Source organism: Strix uralensis, chromosome 2, assembly GCF_047716275.1.
Source record: "Strix uralensis isolate ZFMK-TIS-50842 chromosome 2, bStrUra1, whole genome shotgun sequence".
Lineage (NCBI taxonomy): Eukaryota > Metazoa > Chordata > Aves > Strigiformes > Strigidae > Strix > Strix uralensis.
In genome coordinates, this window is record NC_133973.1 from 70108281 (window position 1) to 70127811 (window position 19531).

The 19531-nt window shown below is 39.1% G+C and overlaps 1 protein-coding gene across 4 annotated transcripts in view; it reads left to right on the forward strand.

Annotated features, from left to right (window-relative positions):
* Nucleotides 1-19531, forward strand: part of RASA3 (RAS p21 protein activator 3) — a 178440-nt gene that overhangs the window by 145804 nt on the left and 13105 nt on the right. For all 4 annotated transcript variants that reach the window (XM_074859184.1, XM_074859182.1, XM_074859181.1 and 1 more), the window contains 12 exons: nt 1219-1291; nt 5623-5702; nt 9648-9752; nt 10257-10413; nt 11238-11386; nt 13388-13502; nt 14404-14478; nt 15002-15125; nt 16292-16398; nt 17044-17121; nt 18042-18119; nt 18680-18753. In XM_074859184.1, the coding sequence (XP_074715285.1) occupies nt 1219-1291; nt 5623-5702; nt 9648-9752; nt 10257-10413; nt 11238-11386; nt 13388-13502; nt 14404-14478; nt 15002-15125; nt 16292-16398; nt 17044-17121; nt 18042-18119; nt 18680-18753 (1215 nt within the window). The remainder of the gene's footprint in view (nt 1-1218; nt 1292-5622; nt 5703-9647; nt 9753-10256; nt 10414-11237; nt 11387-13387; nt 13503-14403; nt 14479-15001; nt 15126-16291; nt 16399-17043; nt 17122-18041; nt 18120-18679; nt 18754-19531) is intronic.

Below are 19531 nucleotides of genomic sequence, written 5' to 3' on the forward strand. Positions count from 1 at the left end.
TCCTGACCAAAACTGTTTAGATGCCTGTATTATAGATGGGAAAATATTGTGTGCTGGTGGACTGGCCCATTCAACTCACACAGGAAGCCTGTAGCAGCACTGGGAATTAGACCCAGCTTTACTTGACCTCTGTAAAAGAATACATAGAGTTGTTCGGTTAATATAAGCAGTTGCAAGCAATGTAAGCAGCTTTGCCGCATGAGAAATGAGGGATAGATTCTGGGATGAAATGATTAGTAGGTCAGTTTTCCACGTGGCTGATGTGCCTCTCCATCTGTGTTTTATCTATGCCTGCAGAGCTGTAGGGGAAGATTGGTGACACAGGACAACAGAGAGCTTTTCACTTGTAGGTAACGAGAACAAATCAAGCATAGGTTCATAACATTTGGCAATCATCAAACAGCTGTTGGCTGGCCTGTGAGAAATGTGTTGGCTGGCTCTAGTCCAATACCAAGCAGTTAGATGTCTGCATTCTAAAAGGCAGGCGCAGGCGGATGACACTGCCCATAGGGGATGAATGGGCAGTGCTGAGCTTGGTCAGGCCTGTTGCCTGGTGAGTGGTTTGAAGGAGGTCTGCCATGTCTTGTTCCTACAGAGCGGCAGAAATTAAGAGACTTCTGCTCAGCGCTGCTCATAATAATTCAACAACATAACATTAACTAAGTGCTGTTGGGGCTGCAGGGTAGTAATACAGCAATAAAAATATTCTTACTGAGGAAATCATTCTGGTTTTCTTGATTATTTAACACCACTGAAAAGCATTCATTGATTCCTCAGCCCAGGATTATAAAATAAAAACCACAGAAATAGCTATGTCAGTCTTCCTGTCTCCTGTGCTTTTAGGATATGAGGAATTTTTGAGTCATGTCAAGACTGAGACCATCCCCCAAATGTTGCTGCTCAGAGCCCCATTCTTGCCAGTTGCTTTGTACAGATAAAAGATTCCACTGGATCAAGCGAGTTACAGAATGAGGGTTCAAGGACTTGTGTTTGAGAGGATAACTGTGATTACTGCCACTTTAGAGAAATAGGCATGTAGTGAATCCCTCTCTTAAATGTGTGCAAGTATATATGCCTTGCTGTGCTGGAGCCGCATGGCATTCCAGTTTTATCAGATAAATCAAGTGGATGACTGTCTGTTCCTCAGTGGCTCTGTTCTAGGATCACACTTCTGCTAATGTTGTTTCTTACCCTTTTTTTTTTCTTTCCTTAATTCAGATCAGAAGCCAAAAAGACTAAAGTTAAAAAGAAGACCAACAATCCACATTTTGATGAAGTGTTTTATTTTGAGGTTGGTATTTCAAAGGAACGGGTGATAAGCTGAAATACTATACTGTAGATAGTTGGCACAGCATCCTGCTCCATGTTGTGCCAGCTGTCTTCTTTGAAGACTGTTTCAAAGCATGGTGCAGGGGAAAGAAGTACCCGGGATGAGACCAGCCATCTGCTGAGGGAGCAGTATATTGCTTCAGCGCAGGTGCTCTGTAGGAAAAGCTTCAAGGTGGGCACTTCTGAGTAGCAGGCTTCACACTCCATCACGACTCACCCCAGAAGAGTTTTGGAAAGGGACAGTTACAAATGGGATTTAAACAAAAAAAAAAAAAAGTTTTTTTTAGCCTGTGTTTTTATAGCTTCTCCCTCCACCCTGTCCTTCCTAGTCAATGGGAAGGTTATTGCCTAGGAATACTGAAAACTCTAGAGGAAAAATACACTTAAACTGGATGTTCTGGCTGTCTACCAGTCTGCTGCAATACCAGTGCCTTTCCTCCAAGTGGGTGAAACCTCTACAGCTTTATTTAATACAGAGCATTTTCAACAAGTCCAGTTAAGACAAAGTATAACTTTTATGAAAGTGCTCATTTTGGTTCTTTCTGGCACGAGTAGCTGTAATTGTGGTGTGCCCGTACATATATGTGCATGTGTTTATGATTTGGATACCTTTTGAAACTTTTCATTCTGTCTTCTAAAGTATGTGTTATCTTTCTCTTTTCTTTTGCTCTTGGGCATCTTAGTCCCGGTCTACACTTAACTGTTCTATTTCAGTAGACACCTCAAGAACATATCTGGCATAACAGAGTTGATGAAAAACCGGAGTAGTATAATGCAGTTGGCATATGATTGAAAAGCCCTTTCTGCCCATATGGCTTGCATCATTCAGGTCACATTTGCATTAGAAATTGTTGCTGGCATATGGGTGACACCTAGGGATGTGGTTTCTTGAATCGGTTCAGCAGCACAGACAGCCACATCAGGAAGGAGAGCTGGGGAGAGAGGAGCCCTGCAAGTGCTGTTGAACTGTGCAGATCTGAAGTGCGTGTATCATTCTTGGCAGTGCCAGTGTGAGGGGCTTATTGCTGTCTTCCCTCTCCTTCTACAAACCAGTAGCTGACAGTTGTACTGACTAATCTGAAGTCTGTCATAGCAGCAGAAATGTGCTCTCGTTAATGTAATGTATTTGGATTTGAGGAAAAGATACAGCAAGTTCTTTATTGACAGGAGCACTTTCTCACTGTCCAAAGGGGTAGAAGCCCTGAGGGTTGGCCAGGATAACTATCTAAGGTAATTTTTCCTCTGCTAACCCAGCACATCTGTTCCTAGGATATAACTTCCCTACAAACTTAGCTTTAGCTAGCAGTGACCGTTGTGCCTGCTTGCCTGACTCCATGAGACTCTGTGGAGGTGCTGCATGGGTAGGGTTGGTGAGGGAGAGAACCCATGGTACTCAGCACTGAAATTTCACTGAGATGTCGCTGTGTTTACTCAGGACTGCCCAGGATTTCAGTCTGTCACCCGGCCTCGAACTGTGGCCTTTGTCAGTGACACAAGGGTGATGCTATATGTAAAACTAAAATGGGCTTCCTTATTCTTAACATAGGCCATTCCGGAGGAGTCTGTCAGCAAGAGTTTTTTAATGAGAATGTAATCCAGGAATTCAGACTGTAAACCATGAAACTTCACCTGTCTGATTCCTCAGCCTTCTGTGCACTGCACAAACAGCAAACGTTTGATATTTAAACACTGACCTAGGCAGGTGGTGCCATATTGAGAGAGAAAGGAAAGAAACAGAAAACATCTTCCAGTTGGAATTGTGGAGGGGGCTGCAGGCTTGCTTAGCTTGCTTTTCTGCTGAGAGCTGGGTTGCGTGCAAGTATCGACAGAAGCAAAAAGCCCATGCCCCAGTTGTTCTGCAACTCAGAGCAAAATGTTTTTTGTGTGGGTAAGAGCAGAGCTTGGGAAATGTCTGAATCAGCCAGAACTCTGAAACATAAACATACCCTTAGTGCAGACAGAGCCATCATAGATTTATGTCATTTTGTGAGTAGTTAGTACATATCAGGCTAAATGTCTCCAAGGAACAAGGTTCAGTAGAACTGCTATGAGTGGGAAATACATTCACTAATGAGGCATGGGCAGACCTGTGGCTGGTGCATGCTAACGGAGTGCTCTGATTCCTGTGGAGCTGCACGGATTCACGCTGTTGGCAGCAGTGTCACTTACTGCTTCCAAACAGCTTCATCAGCTTTCCTGCAGTCTGCTAGCACTGTGATGGGCCATGCCTCCAAGGAAGAAACTGTTCTGTAAAAGGCAGTGAAAAGGTGCTTCCCTTTCTACAACTAAAAAGTCTCACAGATTGAATTTTCTAAATGGAAAATAGCTTATAACTGGTTTGGGAAATCGAAGGGCTTATTAAGGGGTGCTATGAGCGAAACTTGCACCTGATGGTTAGGAGCCATTTTCAGCACTGCTCCAGCTGCAGTGCGGTGTGGGGGCCTCAGAGTTCTATATGCAGCTACAGGAAAATGGCCCTCTTACAGGAACTGAGGAAGGTGGTGCTGGGGACTTGTTTGCAAACCTGTATGTGCTGAAAAAAGATGAGCAACTGATAAATGGCTTGCCAGCTTTGCCTAAAGAAAGGGACTGGCGCAGCAGAGCCATGCCTCCTTTTTTGTAAAATGGTACATGGCAGCTAGTTCAGCACTGTGGACTGGGAGTTCCCTCATCTCCAGTTCAGTTCTTCGAATGGGTGGACTTCATACAGCTATCTTTTTAGGAATGCCATTCTTGAGCTGTATTAATCTGCACACTAAGCAGTCATACAGGTGAACAACAGAGAGACCTCCTACTTGCAGACTCCAGCAAAACTTCTCAGAAAAGTGTCTACTTAAGAGGGACGTGCCGTAAGTCACACCTATGCTATAACTTTTTTTCACAATTCATGGTTACAGATTGAAAGACTTAAAAGTTCACTTCCTTATTAAAAATTACACCATTAGCTTCACAATGGTAGTGGAAAATACCATTTGCAGCTATGTAGGATAATTTCTTGAAGCCACAGTGAAGACAGTTGCAAGGGTAGGGTGAGAAAATTTGTGCTGAGCTGCTGAACTCGTAGGGTGTATTTAAATTCTCTGTGCTCTTTGGCTTACAGGTGCATTTCATTCAATTAGTCTAGAGGGTTTGGTCTCTAGTGCTACTAGTACCTTTTAGTTTTTATGTATCACCTTGAAAATGGTGCCTGTCCCACACATACACACACAAAAAAGACTCTGTTGAGTGTCCCATGCTAAAGATTATTTTCTGATTCCTCTCCACTTGCGCAGCTATATCTTTGCCTCCCTTGTTTGTACCATCTGCATCTGATGTACGATATAAAACCCAAGAAGTTGAGTTTACAATAAAAGCCAGTTTTTGTTAGTGGGAAGTATTAAGCCACAAGCGTATTCAAACCTACAACAACCTTCTGTGTGCAACCAAGAGCTGAACCCACACATCATACACACTTGCATTTGATCAGTTCCTGCTGTGGTTTCAACTGGGTGGGGTAGCCTTTTTTTCAAGTTTCTGACACACTGTACCAAAGTACACCCGTCAAAGTCTTTTTATAATCATGCTAGAAAATAAATTTTAAGAAATGTTTGTACAAAACCTTTTTTTTGCTAATGCTCTACACTTACAGCTATCTTGCTGTTACTTTCTGCCTGTGCTTTGCTGTTTATCAGTCTTGCAAATATGGTTGGTGAACTGTGCACCTGGTTCTATATTCTCATATGCATAACACAGGCTAGCATCTCTTGGACAATTGATCTGCTTGGTATTTTTTGTATGGGCATGATAAATTGAATTCCAGAATATCAGGACAGGCAGAACTTCCCCGTTTTAATTGGATCCACTGTAAAATGTTTTTAAGGGTGGTTTTGGGGTTTTTTTCCCCCTCTGAAGAGTGCCTCAGGGCATCTGTTGAACAGCTGTATTTAAAACCCAATTATTGATTGCCTTTTTATTTCCGTAGTTGGATTATAAAAGTGGTACTCCTTTCCATGATTTTTTTTTTCTTTTGTCAATGTAAACTCTAAGTACTGTAGTACTATTAAAGATGTGCTTTCTCTGTAAGGAAAATACGGAGTATCTAGTTACTCTTGGATATGATTGTGTAATTACCACTTTCGGATAGTCAAGAATCTGTTTAGTCAACATATTTATTCACATGCATGAATGTTTTCAGAATCAGGACTGAAGTCACTGCTGATAGTAAAAGGCTGTGATCTTCCAGAGCTTTGTACAAGTAACATTGGAATGCTTTTGTATCAGATAAAGTTTTTAAAGTTTCCTCCTTTTTATTAGGTTACAAGACCCAGTAGCTACAACAAGAAATCCCATTTTGATATTGAAGATGTTGATGAAGTTGACAAAATGGAGATTAGGTAATATAAAGCACTTTATACTAATAAAGTTGTCTTCCAGATTTGTGTAACTTTGTAGTAGACTCAGTTTTCAAAGTGACAAGCATGGTTTTGCTGTTGATAGATCAAGATGAGTCTTTGTCACTGTATGTGTATGTTCATTTATCTCCCCCACCCTGCAGATCGTATCAGAATATGTGTGATGGTTCTGCAGTGGGAGAGCTCCTAGTTATTTTCTTTGGTATCCTATATACACTGTGTGTATACTAATGTGTGGTTGTCATTAAGTGCAGCCTTTTATGTCTGAGCTCCCCTTTCCTCCCTCCATCCGTTTCCCAAGAGAGCTCAGCAGCTCTTCGATGCTCTCAAAGAGTGTGTTTTCCTATATCACTTAATTTTAGCAACCCATATAAGGTCCTTCTTCCCTGAGGGGAAACTCCTGAACTCAGAGTTTCTCTGCAGCAGAGGCAGTTTCTCTTCTCTTTTGCCTGCCAGACTTTAACCCCCTCTTGCAAGGCTGGATATGATACATGTGAAATCCATTGCACAGGAAAGAAGCAACTCTGATTTCAAAAACAAAACAACCCCACCCCACCCCCTGCCACCCACTTGGTACTATTTTAAAACCTGCTGAGGCCTGTTGACAGTGTCTGTGGGGTTAGGTGAATAGAAAGAGTGGAAAGGAAACAATACGAGGTGCAAAACCTAAAGGTATCATATGCGTCATGCCATCACATACATTGAAACTTGGAGACTTAGACCATCTCGTGATCTGGAAGCTGCTGTATCTGCATCAGGTGGTGAGAAATTCTCCTCTCCTTTATGCTAGGATTTGGAGGAACAAAGGTTGAGGGAAAATGGTGGCACCCCCTTCCTCCCCAGGTTTTCCCACTAGAGAGGCAGTGAGCGCATGTCTCCCAAAACATTCCCTAGTCCCTTCAGAAGCACAATTGTAAGGAAAGGAGGGGAGACCAGGAAGGGGGAACAATACTTACTCCCAGCAAGTAAGATGCATTTATATTCATCAGTGAATGGATGACGGCTGTTCTAATTTGATGGTCAGCTGCTGGTTCATGTAGCCTGTTAGTGCACTACAAGACCATTAATGGATTTGTGTTTGCCATGGCTCTGTAAGACAGGAAAGAGAAACTGTTCATATGTGAGAGAGACAAGATCTGTACTCTGTTCCTCTGAAAACATCTACAGCTAATTCATAGGAGAGAAAGCAAAGGCCTGGGTTTGGTGCCATGCTGCTTTGGTGTTGTCCATGTTGCAGCACAGCAGATGACCTAGTCCTTGCACCAGACTATTTTTCTGCAAAGCTTTGCATGGTGTAGGCAGATATGAAGTAACATGTTCCATATTCCATGGGAATGTGATGGAATGGGCAACTGAACGGTGTCTTGGGAGTCCCAGTCTAGTCTTTGTAACCATGACGGCTAGTCATGCACTGATTTTAAATGAAAACTAGGTTTTTCTGATAGCTCTGTGACTCTGGAAGGCAACCCTAGACATTGGTGGACAGTGATTACACATTGCTTAATATTTCAGTTGGTTCTTATTTTGTACTATTGGACTAAACAGAATTATACAGTTGTTTTACTTACTAAATATATTTTCTGGACAAATGACTGTCTGCAATGATAATGTATGTGGAGCTGAGCTTCAGAAAAGTCTTTCATTCCTTAAAACCAACATATCACAGTGTGGTAAAGATGAATAGTATATGAAGAGGCTTACAAAATATTTGGGAAAAGATTAAGCACTTAAATAATAGACAAAAGCAGATAAAGTGTTAGTCTTGGTTGGGCAAACTCTTTGCTCGGAGGTTTTGTCCCCTATAGGACAGAGTGTTTTTGTTTCCATCTCAGGTTCCCCTTCCACCCCCGCTCACTTCCTCCAGTCTGTTTAGTCGGAGTGAGATTGCCCCCATGCCCTCTGGATGGATCAGACAATTTATGGGTTTGGGGGTTTATTTTCTTTTTCTCTTCTGAGAAAAATACCATTCCACAGGGTAAAGAGGAGACTTAGTCTCTCATGGTTTCTCTCTAAAGCTATGAAAGTTTCTTTTTTTGAGTGGGTGTAGGAAGTTGCAGGAAGGCCATATCAACACTTAGGGACCAGATGTTCTGGTGTATTCATTGTTTCTCCTCCCCCTCTCTGCTGTTTCTTTCTTTCTGTGACTACAGTCTGACCAGTTTCAGAATAACGCTTGCCATAATTTTGCCTCTTAAAAACCTTGAGAAACATTAGTCTTTTAGACTCTGACATCTTTGTATTATGATTTTTGAAATGCTGCTTGTGCTTTGTACTCCAAGTGCACAAAACAATTTCAGAATTTGCATGCCTGCTTTGTTTACTGTGTAGTGTGAGATCTACGTTGAGCTGTTAGTTCCTCTCCTACAGATCCTTTGCACTGATTTTTTTCTATAACTTAAGTTGCTGTGGGGGAATACCCTTTGGCTGTGTATGTTTGAAAGTGTTATTCCTAGTGGGCATCTTGAAAGAATTTGGATAAACTAGAAACCGGTAGCCTGTAAATACTTGGTAAAGTGTTACGTCTGACTATGTGTAAATAAACTCAAAAGATTCCTTTCTTCCTGAAGTTGCTTTTAGCTGTCTGAATTAGCAAGATAGTAACCAACCAGATGTGGAGAAAGGGGAGAGGAGGTTGAATTTTCAAAGAAGTTTTTTCCTCTCGGGGAATTCTTGCCCCGCAGAAATACTGTCAAAATATCAATTTGAAGAACTTTACCCAGCAGTCATGCAGTGTGAGCTGATGGTATGTCTAGTGTATGTGAAACTTGATGCACAAGACACTGTTGAGAGACATGAGGCTCAGAGGATTTAAAAGTGACTGCCTCTTCACTTGCATAAGGTAGCATAAACCTTTGGCAGGACTATCAACATCCATTCTTTGACAAGCCTACTGTGACTTACTTGAGACAAGGAAGGTTGTGTAAATAGGTCCATAACTGGATGACTTTGCACCTTATCCAAATTAAAGTTGCTTTTCTAAAAATTTTCATTATTTGAAAACCTGTATTTTTTGCCATGTATCTTTTCTCCCCCAAAGTTTAAGGCACATTCAGACTGTCACTTAGCTGCAAAATTCTCATCTGAACTTGTTTTAAAATAAAAATGCCTCTTGGAGGAAACCTTAAAATATATACAGAAACAGCTACACTGGAGTTTGAAACCCTTGCTTCAAGATGGGTATTGTAGCATTTATTTACAAATGCCAGGTTACACACCAGTACATCTGCTTTGAATCTCCGTGCAGTTGTTTTACATCCTAATGTTAAAGAGCATGTGAAAGGGAAAAAAGTATCATCTAGAGATACATACCAGAACTTCCCAAATGTGAGGAACTGAGTGCCAAAGATTGTGTAGGCTTCAGTCAATACACAGATTATGTAGAGTGGTAGAACTCTCCTAAGGTTTTGAGTATCTGTACAGAACTAGTTTAGGTGCAACAAATTTGTAAGCTTCACACAGTGAATCTCCCCAGGAGCTAGAGCACTGGGAAGGAGTGTGCAGACATTCAGCCTAACTCTGTAAAGCTGTCACTTAGCTGCTAGTAATCCTGAATTAGACTGGGGCTGACATTATAGAGTCCTTAAATATCTCTGTACTTTTTTCCCCTGGTGTCCCTTTTACCTGTATTTTTCCATTATCTGGGATAGCCAAACAGCCCCCTGAATCTTTATCAATATAGATAATGGAAACAGTACAGATGAGGGAAAGGTAGACTAGATGATATTTTTTCACTGATGTTTCATGGAGGTGAATTGCAGGGCTCCAGAAATCTAAGGTAAGGTTGTCTCTTTACTGTTTGGAAACCCTTGTTATGCAGTTTTGAGACTTTCTAACTCATAGGCTCAAGGGGAAAAAAAACAAAATTGAAAACAAGATTGGGATTATTTGTTTTTAATTTTTTTATTCATTAATTTGTTTTTATTACAGGGTTGATCTTTGGAATGCCAGTAACTTGAAGTTTGGAGATGAGTTTCTAGGAGAACTGAGACTCCCTTTGAAATTTCTCCGACAGTCTAGTTCTTACGAAGCATGGTATTTGACATTTTTCTTTTGGAGAATAAGTAGAAACATATGTCTGCTATGAAGACTTAAGAGTAATTACTGCTATGTGATAAAGTTTAAACAGATTTAATTTGTATCTTTTTTTGTAAGCAAGCCAAAGTAATCTTAGCAAATGTAAGAACACGAAGTTTTGATAATGTGATTAGAGATTTCAGTCTGCCTCTGTATTGCATGTGGGAGTTCTGATACTTTGGCTTTATGATATTATTTACTGCAGTTCATCAGTAGTGCCATAGTTTTAGTGTGTGGGTTTTTAATCATATCTGCATAAATCTTTGTGATCAGAACTTTCCATGTTGCAGTTGGTGCAAAATAGACTCACAAACTTAATTAAAAAGTCTGATTCAGAACTCTCAAGAATTTCATACATATATAAATATTCTGTGTATCTGTACATTTTATATATGTTCATGTATAGCCTGAGATAATCTTGTGTTTCAGCACAAACTTTCTGTCTTATTGTTTGCATATCAGGTATTTCCTGCAGCCCAGAGATAATGGTAACAAGTCATTGAAACCTGATGACCTCGGTTCCTTAAGGTTAAATGTCGTTTACACTGAGGACCATGTTTTTTCCTCAGACTATTACAGTCCACTTAGAGACCTCCTGCTAAAATCTGCAGATGTCGAGGTAATTTGCTTGCACTGCTTGTTGTTTACCTGCAGATCATCCTGACAGGGGTCTCTTGACTGTTTGTCACTATCTTGCTGGAACCATAGTTGTGTAATTACCAGAGACTTCAGCTTCTTCCTTTTCATACCTGAGGGCCTTGTTAAGCTCTGCATATCCCTTTGTTTTCACTCCTTGCAGAGAAGATCTTTATCTGCATGCAGTATGGTGGGTGATGGCACACCCAGGAACAGCAGTGGTTTTAGCAGCAGCATATTCTCCGTGGCTTTCTAACTTTACATGTGAAAATGCAAAGTAAACTTCAGTTTGATCAATTCGTTTTCCTTTTTCAGAGAGGAACAGGTTTACTTGCATAATGAAAAAAAAACAAACCCAAACCAAGAACTAATCCTGACATGTCAGAGGGTTGAACCATGTGTCCCCTTATGTATACTTCTGGCAGTTGTAACAGTGCTTTTATTTTTTTAGGACAAGAACGGGGTTGTGTACTATCTGTGGCTTGAAATTGTGAAGGATTCGAGTTGTTCTTCTTCACTTGGTTCCCAGGCAGCAGTGACGTTCAGTGAAAAGAAGGCTATTAAAAATGGGGGGGGGAAGAGACTGTACTGTGATAGTTTTTTAATTGCTGCCCTCTTGCGATCAGAACTTACAGCCAACAAAAGCTGGAATGTAACACCCACCCATGTTATATACAGGCACGTTTGGGTAACTGGCCATTGCAACTGTTGTGTGGTGTTCTGCATTGAGGAGCTAATGGGAAAAGAAAGAAAGGATGCTTGTTTTGGAAAGATCTCTCAAAGTTTTAATTTCTTTCCACTGTTCAGCCTGTTTCAGCATCAGCTGCACACATCTTGGGTGAAGTTTGCAGAGAAAAACAGGAAGCAGCCATACCTCTTGTCAGGCTTTTCTTACACTATGGCAGAATTGTGCCTTTCATAAGTGCCATTGCAAATGCTGAAGTGAAAAGAACTCAGTAAGTATATAAAACCAAATTGCTATTAAACATGCCTACTCTGCATTTACTAGTGATAGGATCATCCACTCAGTTTCTAGAATTACAAGTAATTTCAAAAGAAAATGTTGGAGTTGTTCATGTTCCTCCCAGCTGAGTGGCAGAGTTCTTTATAAATGTATTCACTGCACTGAAGATCTGGTGAGTTTGATTTTAGGAGGAATTCCCATCGTGTTTTGCAAAATCTACTTGCAAGACTATTGTAAGGTCTGAGAGCAGGGATTTGCGTTCTTCTCAGTCTTAATTTATTTGATGATAACTGTGAAATCCCACATTACCTTCAGCTGTTCATATGAAATAGTTTCAGCTTTATAGTGTGCTAATAAATCATCTTCTAGTACTGAGTAAAAGCATTTGTTGAATTTGTTCAAAACAAAAAGCAAGTTTCTTCCTAATCATGAATATTTAAGGCAAGCTGTGTGTCTAATCTTTCCAATTAGAGGGCTGAGGAGCAAAGATGGCATTGGATCTGGCAGTGGATAGCAGAAAACAAAACATTTTTTCTGGTCACTTCTTATAAGTCCCTTGTTTGACTTACTGGTGGGCTGACAGTTTAGTAGTGTAAAGTCCAGTATTCACACCAGGCAGGTCCTGAAGACCATTTGTTGCCACCAGCCTCATACCTGGGTAGTCATGCTCTTGACTGACAGTAGAAGAGACAATTGGGAGTCAAGGGGAATGACAGATACTGACTCTAAAGTAACAGCTTCCTCAGTACAAAATAAAGTCTTTGTGTGGGTTGGCTTATTTCAGCGTGTCTGAGGGATAGAGTGTTTTCCTTCCCGTAGGTAGGTGTATTTTTTCTGTGCAGCAGGTTGGCTGAAACAGCTTGGTTGCTGCAGTATGAGGAAATTTGCTGCTCCCTAGTCAGTCATGTTCCTGTGATAAAACAGCAAAGATGGTGTTTGTTTTCAGGGCTTTCTGACATTTGTAACAGACAGTGAGCTTACTTTTTTATGAAACAAAATGATGAATCCAGCAAATTCATCCTGTTACTCACTGCTTGCAAATGGGTACAACTGTAGTAAGCTATAAACTACAGAAAAGACATCAGCGTGTGTACAAGAACAAGCAAATAACTTCATATCCAAATCTGATATGCTGTCAGCAGATGCAGGTTTTGATCATATGGGTTGTAGACGAGATCATTGATTATGTACCTATCTGCATAACGTAAATTTCTATACAAGGAATTGCAAGTACAAAATTAATATGAAATTACTTGCATTCTCAAAATACAAGTAATATTTTTTAAAAAGTACACGTGATAGTGCAGCTAGCTAAAGCTTAATAAATCACAGTGGCTGTATATCTAGTACAAGAAGAATTCTGTGCAAGTGGCTCTTCAGAAAAACATGAGAGTCTGCATGGCATCAGTTACCTACACAGTTCTCAGGGCAGAATTGGGATCTGCACTGTGTTTAGTAATGTTATTACAGGACAGTGCTGTAAGTGGCTTAGAAAAGATGGTTAATTCATTGGAGCTGGAGTTTTCATCTCCCTCACAGCTTACAAGTACTTATTTTGTAGGAGAAGGTAGTAGGTCATGTGTAATGTCCAGTGTTGTTGTGAGACTGAAATCACTGCCTCCTTCTCTTACGCAAATTAATACTGTTCAGTGGCACGTGAAAACAGGTGCATTTTCCCCGTTTTTATTGTAAACCCCTTTCATTTGAGCCCGTGTGTTACTATGTGTTTGGATGGTGCACTGAGCACACTGCGCTAATACAAAGAAGGAAATCTGTAGTCCCTCTGGACCTGCTGTGACTACTGCTTCTCTGTCATAACCTGGAAGTGCACTAAATGCTATGTGACTGCATTTAATGGCAGGCTGGTGTCAAAGGGAGTTTTTGCATGTGCATTCAAACCCAAATTTCCATCACCTTTCACCGCTTCTTTTATTTCCATATATTAGCAGTTTGTTACAAAGAGACTAAATTACAGAAAATTGTTCACTTCCAGAGATCCAAACACCATTTTCAGAGGAAACTCATTAACTTCCAAGTGCATTGACGAGACAATGAAACTGGCAGGGATGCATTATCTGCAAGTTACACTAAAGCCAATTATAGATGAGGTAAGAGCAGTTTAGACTGTTTATTTGATAAAATGTCACTGTAAAAGGCCTCCAGGGAGCAGCTACTGTTATTCCTTCCCATTTTAAGATGACTTTGTAGGAATAATGCTCAAGAGCTTTCTATGTTAAAGAGGTTTCTACAGTAAAATCCTGTGTGTTAGTTTAGCAACAGCTGAGTCATCCAATTCAGAAACAGTTGGATTGTATTAAAGGAAGAGGAAAGTTTCCATTTATTTAACTAAATTACTCTGTTATATAAAATCTAACATTCATGGTTTCTGAGAAATTAATAAAGTAATAACTTAGATGAATAAAGAATATATACAGCAGAAAGCTGCTGGGAAGCTATAAGTAATATATTTCATCCAGTGGGTATAAAGGAATAAAATTATTCTTAGATAACTGTGTATGTGAAGCATTTATTATAACAATGGTTTATTATCTATCCAGTCCAGAATGGTGGGTATGGGTATTTTGGTGCAGTAATTGGGCCACACTTTCAGACCACAGACTTCCTTTAAATGATTTGACAATTTCTTCAGCTGCTGTTTCAGTGTTTCATCAGAAGATGTCAAGTTTTTGAAGAATATAGATATACTTTCAAAGCTGACTGTTTTGGCAAAATAGGACTTTTTTTTAACAACCTTGCTTGAGAGAGTCTAAAGAACAATTCTTCATTTCAGTTGAAGGAAAGGGTAGAACAAATTAATGTTACTTTTCGGAAAAAAATAAAGATCACATTTAATTTATCTTTGATGTTTTCTCAAAAGAAAAAAAATACAATGTATACAATTGGCTTTTGGCTTTTTCCTCAAAAAGCTAACAGATTATGCTTTTTATAAAACTTTTTCTACTTGAAGGTAAACTAATATAGTAATTGTTCACTATATTTTTTTCCTAGATCTGCCAGGTCCATAAACCTTGTGAAATTGATCCTGTGAAATTAAAAGATGGTGAAAACCTGGAAAATAACAGGGTATGCATTAGATTTTGAAGATACAATCTCTGTTTACGTTATCAGGTTTAACTGAGGTCCTCAGACATTTGATGTTGCAAATAATTTTGTCATTCCTTAGAATACGCTGGAAGCTTTCTTAACACCACAAACGGTTATAATTATTTCACAGTGGCTTTACATTATGCTATAAATACAATATCTGTAAAATGTTAATAACTTCTCTCCCTGCCCTTGAGGACAAGGATAGCTTTTAGCCTCTGACTCTACTGATGATGTATAAAATGGTGCTATGAAAAGGAATGATGTGCTATACAGCCATATCACTTGATGTTTGGTTTTGATAGGAATAATATTTTTACTCTTGTACTTGAATATGTGCATTTACCAAAGAGAGAATCATTGAGTGTGAGATTGTTTTGCAAGTACATAATGTTGAAAGTGAGAATCTTTTAATGATACCATTATGAATAAAACCAGGAATAGTACTACTTTCCGCAGCAGAAAATGATACCAATTTTGTCATAATAATTGCATTTTTCAGGAAAATCTGAGGCAATATGTTGATCGCATTTTTACTGTAATTACAAAATCTGGTGTAAGCTGCCCTACAGTGATGTGCGATATTTTCTTTTCACTGAGAGAATCAGCTGCCAAACGTTTTCAAGGTGAGTTTATATTGGTTTATTTTTACATCACTGATAGCTTTTACATGTAGGTGTAGTCTAGCAGTCTGCATGATCCATGATAGATTTAGTAATTGAACACCAGCTTATACAAAATCCCATTTGGAGTGTGCATTAATGCTGTTTTTTCCTTGATTATTCATTCCACAAAGAATGTGACTTTTAATGATTGTATGAGTTTACCTTAAACACCTTTCAAAGGAAAACAGCATTTAAAAAGAGCATTATGATGATATGTATTTATGGTTTCAATATTTGCAAATTATGCTCAGTTTTCAAATGTGCAGGTTTTTGTACTGGCTTATACCACAAACTCCATCCAGCTGAATTATTTTCCACTCATACCCCAATCTGTAATAAAGGCCTATCTATAAATTGTTGGAGGTATTGCAAGCTCATTGCCCTAGGATGCCCATGTGCTGCAGAAGTTTTCTGGCTGTCAGAATTCTTTCCACTCTCTTCTAGTTGTTTTGGGTCTGTGAGAATGAGCGGACAATATAAAACCGGAATTGAGCAAAACAACCAACCTATGTATTTTCATGAAGGGAAACAGATTACAATAAGGAAATTTTAGAGAGAATAATGAGTTCTGCTTTTAAACAGTCACTTCATAGTAGAGACAGAGGCAAAGCAGAAAGCCATTGACTGTGCTGTTGTGCTATTTATTTTATGTAAAAATAAATAAATAAATAGTCTTTTCTGTAACTACCAACTGGAATAGATGCATTAGGAGTCTGTACAGCGCTTGTGCTCAGGGCTATAACTAGGTAACTGAGAGTTGGCCTCTGTGCTGAATGTTTCATAAACTATGTAAATTATTCGTCATACTTCAGTTGCATAGATGGAATAGCAGATGTTTGTATGAAATTTCCCTGTGTGGTGGAAAAGGGAATGGTGTTCTCCTTGTAGTCTGTGTCATGAACTCACTTCTTTTCAAAAGGCTGACATTGACATTTCCTTGGTTTATGCTACCCAATCTCTGGCTCCAAATCCTCCATCATCAGTTAATCTTGTAACTCACAAATATGTACATTTCCAGCACATGTTTGAGTTAGCTCTCTGAAGGCATTCTGATCATTTCAGAACGTTTTTAAGGAAGAATTATTGAAATGCTGAGTAGAGGTTTTTTTTGTTGTTTTTTTTAATAGGTGACCCAGATGTGAGGTATACAGCTGTCAGCAGCTTTATTTTCCTGAGATTCTTTGCTCCTGCCATTCTTTCTCCAAACCTTTTTCAGCTTACACCACACCATCCAGTAAGTACGGTATCAATTTTTTCTAGCTATGTATATGGTTCTGTCACTATAGTCTGTCTATCAAGATTCTTTCTTCAGTTCTTTTAATAGCCTTTAGGAGAAGTACCTTTGTTAGTTCAAAGATCTGCTATGTCTGTCTTGTATATGAAGCATATATTGGATGAGTGTGTGTGAAGAACTTGGGAGGTATGGGAGGCACAGTGAAATTTAAGGACAAACAAGGTAGATGGTCTAAGCTGCTGTGGAAAAGATGGTCACTGCTTCATTCTTGCTGCATTACATTAAAGCTGGATTGGTTGTCAGCAATGTTGGAAATGCTTTGGACGTTAAGCAACTTACCCAAGACTTCTAGTAGTTGTTCTTATTGGGAGTGGGGAGTACTTGGACACTCTTCAAGACATAAATCTCTAGTTTTGTTTTGCAAGTGATTGCCTTTGGTTCTCTGAAGAGCAATAGGGTAGCTATGAAGCACGGTGGCTTGAGTCAAAAGCCTTTTCAAAAAGCAACTTTTTTCCTATAGTGCTATATTGGGTCTTTTCTAATTTTATGTTACTTTTCTGCAAGTGAAATAAAAAAGATACAGTTTATGTTCCTCTATTCCATATTTTAAATAGCTAGTCCATATAATATTGTTCTCTTTCCTAGGATCCTCAGACTTCTCGAACTTTGACACTTATCTCTAAAACAATTCAAACGCTAGGCAGCCTATCAAAATCTAAATCTGTAAGTATGCCTTTTTCATTTAAAGGCTTAATTTGAGAAAGTGATTTTCTTTTTTTAATCTTTTATCATTCATTGTAATTAAGCCTTTAAAATGCTTGAGTTGCACTAGGCTTATGCAAAACTGGCTATGTTTGCTCTAATTATAAGCTTCTCATGCTCACAGAAAAACTAAATCTGTCTTAATCTGAACTAGATTTCAGTAAAGCAAAATTGTGTGACCAACCTAGAAGTCTGTTCCAGGGCTTTCCATTCCTTCCTTCTGGAAGAAAGACTGTGATCAGGAAAACCCGTGAAGTTCTCTACTTGCGTCCGGTACATGATAGCAGCTCTACAGGGCTTTACAGATTATTTCAGCATTTTAAATCACCCAGTAAGGAGAAGGGCTATGCTTTTCTTTTCATACCAGTTCAATTTTCTGCCAGTCAGTGGTGAGATGAGATCTAGATGCCCATGCTCTGGATGTTTGACTGGAATAATATTTGTGTACCTAAGGCACCACACTGCTGTATCTGGTGATAATTTGTGGTTGCAGGTGGTCTAGTTAGGATTCTAGTTAGGCAACTGTAGATGAATCTGTACCTCAACTACAAATCCTTTGAGACAATAGAATTCCTTCTGTCATACTTTTTGTCAGCTGCTCTTAGAACCAAGATAAAAGCCAAAACAGAAGTTTGAAGCTTTTGAAGAATACATTATTAACTGTAGTAACTGAGCATTTGAAATGCATTCTGCTACCTTTTTGAAACAAAAAGTTGGTACTACTGATTGTGTGCTGTACAACATGAAAGTAGTGCTTTGCTTATTTTACCTCTGGCCAGAAAAAAACCTTCGTATCTGCAATGGCTTGCCTCATAGTCTACTGCTGTTAACAATATTTTCTGTATAAACTGTATTATGATATGCATGGCTTTGTATTTCAGGCCAATTTCAAGGAATCCTACATGGCTACTTTTTATGATTATTTTAATGAGCAGAAATATGCAGATGCAGTAAAAAATGTAAGTAATGCATGTGAATGTTCTGAAAACCCTGCTGTGTTGTTGAAGCTGATGCTCAAAATCCTAGAATGTAGTACATGCTGTTTGTAAACCAGGAAGCGTGTGCTGGAAGAAGCAAACTCTTGATAACTGTAATATTCAAGAAACTTTTATCAAATTATCTGCATGTCAATAATAGAATCTCTTTGGATCTACTTCTGCTTAATATTTAGGTTAGATTAACAAGCTGCTGCTTAGAGCTTGAGACATGTGCACGCTTCATAGGGTGCTGCAGATCTGTAATGAAAATTGCCTAGTCCAAAAGGAAGTGAAAGATACATATAACAAAGGAGAAGCACAAGAAGTGTTGGTCATTGCAGTTTTTCTGCTTATGAGCATTTGTGCTATTTTTAGTTTACAACCCAGGAAACCTCCCAAATTCCTCAAACCTCTGCCATTAGCTTCTGTTTAACAACTTTTACAATATTTTTTTGTAGCTCTGTGCTATACAAATGTTAAAGATTTTACTTTGGGTAGTGCAGTCCTGTCATTTTTATCTCTGCTTTTTGTTCACCTTTTAGTTTCTAGATTTAATTTCATCTTCGGGAAGGAGAGATCACAAGAGCATAGAGCAACCTATATTGCTTAAAGAAGGGTAAGCATGCACGTGCAACAAAACCCTATACTTGTGTGCTTGCTACCATTCTAAGGCAGCTATCTCTTTTCCCGCCACCCCTATTCCATCTATGCATTCAGAGAAGAATGTAGGAAGAGTCTCGTGTTGCTATTTCTGCTCTCTGTGACTGCTATAGCTGATTTTAACATCCTCTCATTTGATTTAAATGTCTTAATTTAAGTATGTTTTGAAATAAGTAGAGGGAAAAGAAGCCTATAGAACTTAATTAGCACAGCTAAGGCAAAATAAACTTAAATCAGCATTGTGTTAAAATCAAGTTGATTTTTTTTTCTGAACTCCAGTGAACAAAAGCTGTAAAATTCCACTGTGAAGGCAGATATGGAGTATCTTGGTGAGGGCAAAGCCTGCAAATGGAGCTTGCTTTTGCTGCCCTGTAAGATCCATATGCTAATCATTATCATGGCCATTTCGAGGAAAATTTGTGATGCACTTGGAACAGTTTCTAGTTTTAGTACCTTTCCTGTTTTTGCAAGCATGTTTCATATGCCCTATTAGTTTTAGATACTAATTGTTGACATTTTTTGTGTTAAAAAAGCCTGAGTTGTTAAGATCATCTAAGTACACTGTGAAAACAGCTTCTTTGAGCTGGGAAGAAGAAAGTAAAAAATCCAAATTCTTCCTGTCAGAGCTCAGTAAGCTGAACTGCTGCTTGAAATTAAGCCTTCATGGTAGCTCAAAGTCATGCTTAGAAATCAGGTTTTCAGTGACTAACTACCCTTTCCAGTTAACCTCTGCA